The following is a 12,380-nucleotide window of genomic DNA, read 5'->3' on the forward strand; positions in this document are numbered from 1 at the left end:
GACTTCTAAGTAATTGTTAAAAAGAGGTCATGCAAACAGGACTGCAGCAAACTAAGTCAATATGAAATGAGAGAGAGAGAGAGAGAGAGAGAGAGAGACTAACGATGTCAATAAGGCCCTGAAGGCATCTCCATAAAGAATGTAGAGGAGAAGAATTAGGGAAGTCCCGAGAAAGGACGTGAAGACTAGAAAACTCAATTGTGCTGCATCCAAATCCACGTCAGACGCTGTGCATACAACTCCCAACCCACAGCAAACCTTGACAATATAGTCATCGAGTCGTCCTTCTTTCCTTCACAGCGAGAGAAGGAAGGCGTTTTTCACAGCCCTGGGATCCGAGACATCCCCCCCCCACAAACCCACATCCTCATCTCTCTCTCTTTGTGAAGTCGTCCCTCCCTCTCTCTCTCCCTCCCTTCCTCCCTCTCTCCCTCCCTCACGCGGCCACACTTCAGGTTTTCAGAGTTAATCTGCCACGCTGTCTGATCTCTGCTGCTGCCTCCTCTTCCTCCGCTCTGACTGACTTCGAAGCAAAGAAGAATCACTTATTACACGCTGCGCAAAACCCGAGAGGAAAAGCCAAAGCATTCTTTCAAAACTGACTTGCACTGCCTGAACTACTGTACAAGTCCCGGACACTTCAGAAGCACATGTACAGTACAGTACAAATAAAAAGGAAAAAGCAATCAGGGTAAAATACACCTACTAAAGGGTGCTTTCCCAACTGCAGCGCAAACTCAAACAAGGAAAAAATGCGCCGAAGTTTCTTCGGTGCAATCGAGTTCTCTGTACAGCTGCTACAGCATATAATCAATGCCATCGTAAATAGGCCTATCATTTGGTGGTCCCGGTATGATGCTGTATGAGCCGTGGCCCTTGAAACTTTAATCACGGCCCAGTGGTGGCCTATCCTAATCGCCAGAACAACGATTATGGCTAACTTTAACCTTAAATAAAAACCCCCTGAGGCTAGAGGGCCGCAATTTGGTATGTTTCATGATTAGAGGGTGGATGATCGACATACCAATTTGCAGCCCTCTAGCCTCCTCAGTAGTTTTTAAGATCTGAGGGCGGACAGAAAAGCTGTGGACAGACAGACGGAGCTGGCACAATAGTTTTCTTTTACAGAAAACTAAAACGATGTTTTCTATGGAGTGAAAACAAATCGATTTATGGGACCAAACATATCCTGCAACTGACTCTGGTAACCCACCCCCAACCCATCCACGCACCCTGTGGCAGGATTTCACAACCACACACTCACACTAACAAAAAACAGCACATACACTCACCTCGTACTAGGCTAGGCCTACGAATTCCGGACGGGAAGTTTTGCCAAGCAGAAGGAGGTCACGGAGTCACCACAACCGCCGATATTGCCAACGCTCACCACACAACAACAGTCCACAACCAAGAAAACAACAACCCAACCAGTACACAAACATGACCCAAAACAAGACTCAAAAAGACTCAACCACGAAGACTCAAACTCAACTCACTCGGAACACAGCAGAAAAAAAACAACCAGGCTATCACACGACACCGATCACGCAACCAACACAGCACAAAACCCAAAACACGCCCAAGTACAAACACTCCAACCACAAAGCCTCCAAATACCAAATCACACAAACTGAAACAAAAAAAAGCAACCCAAAACTCCGATCAACCACCGGAAAAACCGTCCTTCCAGCACAATATCTCTGTCAAGACTCCCGCCACGATCATCCGAAAAAACACAGTTCCGCGCACTCCCAAAACAACGAAACACGAAACCTCACGGACAATCCAAACGTAAACAAAAGAAAACCACACTCTCTAACGACATCATTCAACAATTACGTACGCCGTTGTTCGTTGTCTCTCTCTCTCTCTCTCTCTCACACAAGACGTCGTCAAATGCAATAACCTCATTCCTCCATATTACTCCCCCACTACATTTGACGACGTCTTCTCACACACACACTACCCAGATTTTATATAGCCTTAGGCAGGACCCACGGATGCTCCGGAACAGGCCCCCTGGATCTTGTTCGAGGGCCCTCATGCATTCTCTCTGTCTCTACTCCCTTCTCAGCACCATTTTCACTCAACCCCTCCAGTCCACCCCATTCCAGACGCACACTACCTTCCTCATCACTATCCTGACCTATTTCACCCACCACTTCATCCACACCCTCCAATTCTGCCCCAAATATCTCTCCAAATTCTGCCACTAACCCATTCAACTCATTCATAGTTCTGTCCAGCTCTCTGTAAGACTCATCCATACTACCAATCATCTGCCTACTAGTAGGTTCCTTTCCCACCGAAATTTCACTCACCCCAGTCAACTCAAACCCACACACACTGTATGTATCATTCATGCTATCCTCAGTATTGCATGCCCTATCAATCATTCTCACCCCCACAAGCACACCCTTATCACACAACTTACGCTTCTTCCGTTCACTTACTTCCTCCAACTTCCTCCGCTTTCTTCCATACTCAACCAACACCAACTGGCGGTCCTCCAGACCCATTTGCTCACCGAAACTCGGCTCACATTTATTCGTCCTCAACCAATCACTCATTGTATTCTCCTGAACATATTGCGGCACCTCTCTCCATCTACGCAACTGGCTATGATGTGCCCTAATCTCATTCACACTTCCATCCAATTGTAGTTTTCCTAAAACGTAACTCAATCCACTTGGCCCCACCTCCAAAACCTTATATGGCCCATCAAATTTCTCTCTCATCTTACTTACATTCATTCTCCCTCTCTCAATCACCTCTCTCAATACTCTATCTCCAACCCCAAAACTTTCAAATCTTTCACTCACCCTCTTCCACAACCCACGGTCATCCTCCGTTAACCCCAACCTTGGTCTAACCACCCTCTCAAAATTTAACACATATTTCGAAGGAGACATACCCAAGCTCTTATGCAACGTGGAGTTATACACCCACACTGCACGTCCAACATGTACATCCCAATTGTCATCACATTTACTCATCATTCGCAAAATCTCTGTCATCGTTCTCACAGTTCTCTCAGCCAAACCATTCGCACTCGGCATATACGGAGTGGCATACACATGCACAATACCCCACTGCCTCAACATTTCCTCAAACTGCCACCCCACAAACTCAGGCCCATTGTCACTCAACATTCTCACAGGCCTACATACACACATCGGCAATATTACTTGCCCTACCATTCGCGCAACAGTTTCACTCCTTTTATCCTTGATGGGGACCGCATATACAAACTTACTCATGTGATCCACCATCACAATCATTCCCACATGCCCTCTTGCAGTCCGTGGTAATGACACGCAATCAATCACAACCATCTCAAACAATTCTTTTATCTGCAGTCGGAAGACTGGCGGATTTGCTTGCACACTCTGATATTTCCCTCTCTGACAATCTTCACACGTGACAGCTACACCCGCACAAATCTTGCTCAACCCAGGCACATACAATCTCTCTCTCATACACCCCCACAACTTATTCTTTCCTAAATGCCCAAAACGATCATGTACCAACAGACACATACTCACAGCTGCATCGAAGGAAAACACCGGTATATACACCCCTTCATTACACAACCCCTCCTGATGCAAAAAGTACACCACATTCCTACACACCACAAACCGTCCAGCAACCCTCCTGTATGCATCCAACTCAGGGGGCCAATTCTCCACTCTCACCCCCACAATACACACCGCCGTAACATACTGACCCCACACACTCTGATCCTGCATTTGCTCAACCTCTTCCTCACTCAACAAATCATTCTCACCCCAGCAATATCAATCATTCCGACGAAATTTGCTACAACCACGTCACCGTCCTGCATCCTAATTATTTCTCTGCCCCCTTCCTAAGAACCCCCTTCCCTACATCTACACTCACATCATGCACTCTCAGAAAATCTACCCCCAACAAAAAACAAGTTGGCATATCATCCTTTGCCATGATTATGAAATCATGAACCATTTCTAAACCCCCTAACTTGATCTTTAATTGTATTTCTTCCCAAACCAAAACACTTCCTTGCCCTAACCCATGTATCCTCACACCTGCAGACTGCTTTTTCACTCTCCAATCACACCCCCCCAAGTTCACTCACCACCAAATCACTCACCAAAGAAACCTGTGCCCCCGTATCAACCAAGCCACAATACGCCACATTATTTGGCGCCCAACGTGGGGCTGTTGTGTATTTACTGTTAGGATTGTTTTGTGGTGGGTAGAGTGAGAGTAAGAGGTCAGGATGAGTGAGATAGAGAGACTGAGAGAGGAACTCCGGGTGGCTAGGGAACTCCAGGGTAGGCTGGAGGAGGAGAATGGGAGGCTGAGGAGTGAGAATGAGGAGTTGAGGAGTCAGTTGGAGGAGATGGGGGGAATGCTAAGGAGTGCAAAAGAAGAAATGAAAGAGGAGATGAAAGAGGGGGTGAAAGAGTGAGGAAAGAATGGATAAGAAGTTAGAGTCTGCAGTAAGCAGGATGCAGGAAATGATGAAGGGAATGTTTAAGGAATTCTTTGGAGAAGGAGCTGTAGGAGGACGTTCCCCTGGGTCTTGGGATGGGCCAGAAGGGTTGCAGAAGGTAGAGAAGAGTGGAGATGAGAGTGATGGAAGTGATTTAGGTGCAGTAAAGAAGGAAAAGAAGGGAGAGATGCTGGCTAAAGGTAAACGGGAGGACAAGGTTAAGAAAGGGGGTGAGGAAAAGAAGAAAAAAGGAAAGGGGCTTAGGAAGGATGAGAAGAAAGTTGATATTGGGAAATTGGAAAAGAGTAAGGAACAAGATGAAAGTGAGTTGGATAGTGAAGATTGGATAAGGGTAGTTGAGAAGAAGGGTAAGAAAAGCGCAGTTGGGAGGATGGATGTTAGTGTGGAAGTGGATTCACTGTATTCGGAAGAGTGTAAGAAAGGTCAGAGTGAAACTAGCGGCAGCGACAGTGAGTGAGAAAGAAGTACGGAAGGCTATGTATGTGAGAGAAGTGCCACAGTGTGAGAAGTATGAAGAGTATGGAAGTAGGGATATAAGGGATTTTTTCAGTGAGTATGAAGGTTATTGCATGGCTAAATATGGAGAGAATAAGAGGGTATGGGCACGAGAGTTAGGGGGGTTCTTAACAGGGTTTTTGCTGAGTATGTATGGGGTGGTGACGAGTGTAGGTCATGTGTCCTATGAAAGTATTAAAAGTAGGATTATAGAACAGGCAAGAAGGACAAAAAATAGTGTAAAGTATAAGAGGAAACATGATTTCGATGAGGCAAGAATGAATGATGGTGAATCTTTGGATATGTACGTCTGTCGGTTGGAAACATTAGCCAGAAGGAAATTTGGTGATGAGGGAATAAATGAGTGCAAAGAGTTAGTACAAAAGTTGTTGGTGACGGTACCCGAGGGTGTGTATGAGTTCATAAATAGGAAGCGCAAGGAAAAGATGAAGTGGATGAATGAAAGGTTGAGGTGGAATGAAATTTTGGATCTGGTTGAAGACCATGAGGTTGACAGATGCGCGAAAGAGAGTAGGAGTGTTAGTGTTAGGGCAGAGGTACCAGAATTTAGAAGCTATAGGGAAGCAGTTTTGGCAGGACTGAGGTGGATGGCAGAGCAAGTAGTTGATAGAAGTGTAAACGTAAATAATGCAAATATTAAGGGGCCACAGAGAGATAGAAGTAGTAGTATTGGAAGGGTAGGGTTAGTTAGTTATGATCTAGGGCAGAAATGTTATAGGTGTGGGAAAGTGGGGCATAAGAAAAATGAATGTCGGTGGGCACTGGGAGCTTATTTTGGGTGTGGAGAAATGGGGCATTTGGTGAGTGAATGTAAGAAGGTTAGGGGTATCAAGTGTTATAGGTGTGGGCAGATAGGACATATAGCCAGTGGCTGTCGGGGTACCCATGGGGGCATAATTTGTGGTAACTGTGGGCAAAATGGGCATTATGCCAGGATGTGTAAGGAAGGGAGAGCAAAGTGTACCGAATGTGGGGTGGAAGGTCATGTGGCGAGTGTGTGTAGGCGAATGAGAGTGAGGCAGAGTACTAGTTTGGGAAACTAATTAGTGAGGGGGGGGTTCAGTTGGGTGGATCCTCCAGAATGCAGACGGTGAGGGTAATGCATGTGCGTGAAGGGTTGATGCATGAGAAAGGGTTTGGGGGTAAAACGCACAAGTGTATGAGCGTGCAAGTGATTTGTAAGGGTGTGTGTTTGATTGCTCTGATTGATACTGGGTGTAGTGTAAATGTGTTGTTTAAAAATGGGTACGATAAGTTACGGGGTGAGTGTGAGATAAGGAATTGTAAGGGTGAGGTCCGTGGGATAGGAAATTTAGGGGTACCTATAGTAGGGATGATGTGTGAAAAGATAGAAATTGGTGGGGTAGTGATGGACAAGAGTGATTTTTGTGTGATTGAGGGGGCTAATGATAAATACGATATGTTGTTAGGATATAGATTTTTGAAGGGGTGTGGGATGGTGGTCCGTCCGAGTGAGAGTGTTATAGAGTTGCATATGATGGGGGGTGTACGTGGGGGTTTGTATTTGGGTGAGGATGGAAGAGTAGAGCACAAGTTGTGGAAGGGAGTACCACTGGTGGCAAGAGAGAGGGTGAAGGTGCCACGGGAGGTGGGTGAGGTTGTGAGTGTAAGGGTTGCATGGCCAGATGGTCTTGGGATAGCCAACAGTGATGAGTGTGAATATGTAGTTGAGGGTGTGGATGTGAGTAAGTTAGTGAGGGCAAATGTGTGTGTGTATGATGGGGTTTTGGATATGGAGAATCCCCGGGTGTTCATGACTTCATTGCCGAGCGTAAGAAAAAAAACGAGTGCGGGGTATACGTGAGGGAGATTGTGTAGGGGTTTTGTATATGTTGGTGAATGTAGATGACGAGAGATACGTTGAGCTACGACAGGTAATGACAGGTTGTATGAAAGAGGGTAGTGATTGGCAGTATGAGGAGTTGAAAAGAAGAGTTGCAGTGAATGAAAATGCTGGCGATAATGAAAGGGACCGGTTGGTGCAAATGTTATGGGATAGGCGGGGGGCGTTGAGTCGTGGTGACCAGGATTTTGGGGAGTCAAAGCTTCCAGAATTCAAAATAATTTTGGAAGACGACACCCCTATAAATCAGCGTCCCCAACACTTCTCCCCGCCTGTCACTCGGGAGATCGAGGAGCAGTGTGAGGAGCTTGAGAGGGTGGGAGTGATTGAGAAGAGTGAGAGTGCCTGGAATAGCCCCATAGTCCCTGTACGAAAGCTGGATGGAAGTTTGAGAATGTGTGTGGACTACAGGAAGGTGAATGAGGTGACTGTGAGGGAACGATTTCCGATGAATGTGGTGTCCGATTGTGTGTATAAGATGTGTGGGATGAAAGTATTTACCAAATTGGATCTGGTAAGGAGCTATTACCAGATGCCGCTTGAGGAGGAAAGCAGGCCAGTTACTGCTTTTTCAAGTGGCAGTTGCCACTACCAGTTTAGAAGGTTGAGCTTTGGATTGGCTAATGCACCTGCTGCTTTCCAAAGGGCAATGAATGTGGTCTTGGCGGGTTTTGATCGGAAGAAGGTGACTGTGTTTATAGATGACATTTTGATTGCGAGTGAGACTGTTGCAGAGAATATGGAGTTGCTTGAGAGGGTGTTGGAGCGGTTGGAGGAGGTGGGGGTGAAGGTGAAACTTGAGAAGTGTACATGGTTGGCTGGGGAGGTGGAATTCCTTGGGCATGTGGTGAGTGCAAGCGGCATAAGGAAGAGTGAAAAGTTTGTGCAAAAGGTAAGGGAATTCCCACGTCCCCAGACAGTGCGCGAGTTAAAAGGCTTTTTGGGCTTGATCGAGTTTGGGAAGAAATTTGTCAGGGACTGTTCAGGAATAGGCAAACCATTAACTGAATGGACAGGAAAGAGAAATTGCACTAGGTTAAAGTGGGGTGAGCAGATGGTAGAGGCATTTGAGAGATTGAAAGAGGAGGCTGCTAGAGATGTCACTTTGGCTTTCCCAGACTATAGTGAGGGTGCGAGTAAGCTTGAGTTGTTTACTGACGCAAGTAAGTTTAGTATGGGGGGGTGTTTGGTGCAAATGCAGAGGGTAAATGGAGAGGATCAGTTGAGGGTAATTGCATATGTAAGTAAGGCTTTTGATAAGGCAGAAAGGAAGTATTCTGTTGTTGAGAAAGAACTAGCCGCAATAAGGTTTTGTGTTAAGGCTTTGAGTGTGTTTTTGTATGGGGTGAAGTTTATTGTGAGGACGGACCATCGCCCATTGATGTATATGATTAAGAAAGGGAGTGTGAATGCTAGAGTTGCAAGGACGATTGAGAATTTGAGTGAGTTTGATTTTGAGATAGAGTATATACGGGGGGCTGAGAATGTGATTGCAGATGCAATGTCGAGAATGTATGGTGAGGGGGTTAATACTGTGGAAAGTGACTGGGACCTGAACAAGGTTCCTGCAGGGTTGGTTGTAAGGGAAAGGTTTGTGGGGAGTGATCGGGTTTGGCAATGCTTATTTTGGGGGTTAAAAGATTTGGAAAATAGGGGTTTGGTTAAAGGGGTATCTGAGAACGTTAATGAGTTACAGGCAAGGTTGGGGGTGTGCATGGAGGAGGAAGGGGTAGACAACGAGAGAATGTTGGTACAATTGTTTTTGGCAGTAGCAGATTTGTTTGGAATCAGAGTGGTTTTGCACTATGGGTGGAGCAGACCAGTTGAGTATAAAGGGGGGTTAAATGTGGCTAGTGAGCATGGGGTTTTGAATATTCAGTGTCAGGAAGATAGCTGTAATTGGTTGGTGGAGGAGGGGGGTGGCAGAAAGCATGAGGCTTTGGAGTGTGAAAGTAGGGGGCTGGCCGAGGGTGAATGTAGTGGGCTGGCCGAGGGTGAATGTAGTGAAGATGATTGTGAGGCAGGTGACCAAATGAGTGTGGCAGTGAGAGTGTGCATGCATGATATGCAAGGGAAAATGGTAACATTTGTGGGGGTAAATAATGGTGAGTATTGTGGCTTGGTTGATACGGGGGCACAGGTTTCTTTGGTGAGTGATTTGGTGGTGAGTGAACTTGGGGTGTGTGATTGGAGAGTGAAAAAGCAGTCTGCAGGTGTGAGGATACATGGGTTAGGGCAAGGAAGTGTTTTGGTTTGGGAAGAAATACAATTAAAGATCAAGTTAGGGGGTTTAGAAATGGTTCATGATTTCATAATCATGGCAAAGGATGATATGCCAACTTGTTTTTGTTGGGGGTAGATTTTCTGAGAGTGCATGATGTGAGTGTAGATGTAGGGAAGGGGGTTCTTAGGAAGGGGGCAGAGAAATAATTAGGATGCAGGACGGTGACGTGGTTGTAGCGAATTTCGTCGGAATGATTGATATTGCTGGGGGTGAGAATGATTTGTTGAGTGAGGAAGAGGTTGAGCAAATGCAGGATCAGAGTGTGGGGGTCAGTATGTTACGGCGGTGTGTATTGTGGGGGGTGAGAGTGGAGGATTGGCCCCCTGAGTTGGATGCATACAGGAGGGTTGCTGGACGGTTTGTGGTGTGTAGGAATGTGGTGTACTTTTTGCATCAGGAGGGGTTGTGTAATGAAATGGTGTATATACCGGTGTTTTCCTTCCTCCCAACTGACTCTGGTAACCCACCCCAACCCATCCACGCACCCCCCACCCCCCGCCCACCCACACCCCACCCCACCCCACAAAAAAAAAAAAAAAAAAAACGTGAAGCTCCGAAGCAATCTGACTGAAGATACAAATTCCATTCCTCTCTGACACCGAGGCCTTCCTCCCTTCCTTGCACGCTCGAGAATTTCACTGGCCCAAATAATTCACGAAAGGCGATCGAATGAACAGTAAACCACTTGCACGAAGGCGCCATCGAGGAGGAATATGCTATCGACGATAGAGAGAGAGAGAGAGAGAGAGAGAGAGAGAGAGAGAGAGAGAGAGAGAGATTTTGGGTGTGGGACTGAGTGAATTAATGAATGATGAAACTGAGGCTGCTATAAAAGAAGAAATTCAAGCCGAGTACATCACTCACCGAATATGCTTCACAGTCAGTGAGTCAACTGCCTAGGTTACAAAGATTACAAAACCTGTTGCGTCGTTAGAACTGTTGGGCAGAGGCTGCATGCTGGGACCTGTCTCTCTCTCTCCCATCTCCGCATTGCAATCAATATTTGCAGGTGGAAATACAGACGAACAAAAGCTCAAATGATGCTGGTCTTCCTCCTATCAGGGTGATCTGAAGTCTGCCATTTCATACGGGACAGTCAATTTGAGATTATTAGTGAAGCTCGCTTGCAGCTTGATGAAAGATAGAAACACTGGCTTGAAATCTTTTGTTGATCTGAGCAAAATGTAGACACTCGAACAAACCCACATGCTGAAGGAACTCATAAGCTAACTGAAATACGCACTTACGAACGGTTCAGCTCTGGCTGTGGTAAGCATGCAAGAAATGAATGAAGAGTTTTTAGTTTATTATCATTGCATTTCAACTTCACTATGTACATAAAGCTTCACAGTCTTATTCTGTATTTAGAAAAAAGTCGTCGGGTTTTGCACGAGCACCCCTGCAGACACGAAAAGAATACCTTTCCGCTTCAGCGCTCGGCCAATTTTCACAGAAGAGATGGTCGAAATTTTTCATATGAAATTATTCTTGGTTCCTGTCAAGATTTGCGTCAGTGAGGAAACTTGAAGAAAAAGAAGGTAAACGTCACTCCTTCAAATGAGATCTTTATGACAGCACAACGGACACTGGAGAAATGAAATCAATTCCCAGAAAGGTTTCAGAAGTGAAGAAGAAAATTAATAAACACTTTAATTCATTCACCAAGTGCTGTTCCGTTTCTGTCTACCCGGAGCAGATTCAGAATCATTCTTAGCACAAACACGGGGACAGAGAGAGAGAGAGAGAGAGAGAGAGAGAGAGAGAGAGAGAGAGAGAGAGAGAGGAGGGGGGTGAGGGAGTTTAAAACCAATATGGAATGGTCGGGGCAATGAAATCAAACGCCGACCGCAGGCAGGCTATTATCCGAACCCCTAATTCATTGATGCCATATATATAATAGCGGAAATTTCTGATTCTCTTCATTTCCATTAATAACAATAAAAGAAAGACGCAAAGGATGCACAAAGTGTCCGAATCTCCCCAAGTGAAAATAATCGTTGAAGTCTTGGAAAACATTAAATTACAAAGAAGAAATAAAATAAAAAATCCAGTCAGTGTAAAACTGAAAGCCAAAGTTTCATTTATATGGAGTTGCAGCCAAACCCAAAATTCTCGTGTTTATAAAAACAAACCAAAGACTAAATGAGTCCTACTCTATTTCTGGCATTGCACATCATCCAGCGACCAATGAATCTATGCCATCTCTGATGGGGATGGATGTGTCACTGCAGCCCCAGGGGAGACTATGGGGGTGGGGGGGGGGGAGGAAGAGGGATCTACTCCAACGTATCATCATCATATGGACTCGAATAGAAGAAAGAAAGAGAGGAAAAAAAAAGTATACCTTAGTTTTACCAGACCACTGAGCTGATTAACAGCTCTCCTAGGGCTGGCCCGAAGGATTAGACTTATTTTACGTGGCTAAGAACCAATTGGTTACTTAGCAACGGGACCTACATCTTATTGTGGAATCCGAACCACATTATAGCGAGAAATGAATTTCTATCACCAGAAATAAATTCCTCTAACTCTTCATCAGCCGGCCGCGGGAATTGAACTCCGGCCCATCGAGTGACAGTCTGAAGCTCAACCGAGTCGGCCAACAAAGGGCTAAGAAAGAGAGAGAGTGAGGAACAAGGCGAGGGTGAGATGAAGCGTCCCTCATGTGCATTAGAGCTGCTTTCCCTCGATCCCTTTCTCTTTCGCTTACTTCGATTTTTCATTTCCGTGAGGAGTTCTGGCATGAAAAGGAGAACACTTTACTTACTTTTGCCGGTGGCCCCCCCCAAAAAAAAAGGGGAAATAGAGGTGATGGTAGTAAAAGTTGTAAAGCTTATTAATAATGAAGATGAAATGAGTTGAATGCGGACCAGATTCATGGCGGAACTGATGACAGTGAAGGAGCACCGAAGTTAATTGGCTTCTTTTCGTATCTTGAATCATATCTCACTTCAACCCCTCAATGAGGGAGGTCTTGCTGGTCGGCTGTGCAGTGTGCAGCTGCGACTGCCTGTCTGCTGGTCTTCACAGCCACATGACAGGGGCAGTTTTGGACCTCTCGCTTATCAGCGAAAGCCTTCGCTTCCATTGGGTGGTTCCTGCCTAAATTGCTCTTCGCGTTATTCGACTTCATGCAGATTATCTAACATGATACCATCCGTGATTTGTTAACCCACAGTGAGATACATGAGGGAAAGAAGGCGTCAGGTGTTTCC

The 12,380-nt window shown here is 45.7% G+C and overlaps 1 protein-coding gene across 1 annotated transcript; it reads left to right on the forward strand.

Moving 5' to 3' along the window:
* The first annotated feature begins 4,463 nt into the window (after positions 1-4,463).
* Positions 4,464-4,958, forward strand: LOC136838014 (uncharacterized). The gene has a single exon (XM_067102878.1). It carries the CDS (start codon positions 4,464-4,466, stop codon positions 4,956-4,958), a length of 495 nt encoding a protein of 164 aa, XP_066958979.1.
* The last annotated feature ends 7,422 nt before the right edge of the window (positions 4,959-12,380 follow it).

This window comes from Macrobrachium rosenbergii, unplaced genomic scaffold (assembly GCF_040412425.1).
Source record: "Macrobrachium rosenbergii isolate ZJJX-2024 unplaced genomic scaffold, ASM4041242v1 13908, whole genome shotgun sequence".
Taxonomy (NCBI): domain Eukaryota; kingdom Metazoa; phylum Arthropoda; class Malacostraca; order Decapoda; family Palaemonidae; genus Macrobrachium; species Macrobrachium rosenbergii.

What these genes read in the sequence shown, in the direction of transcription:
- LOC136838014 (XM_067102878.1), top strand. Translation starts at nt 4,464, where the DNA reads ATGGATAAGAAGTTAGAGTCTGCAGTAAGCAGGATGCAGGAAATGATG.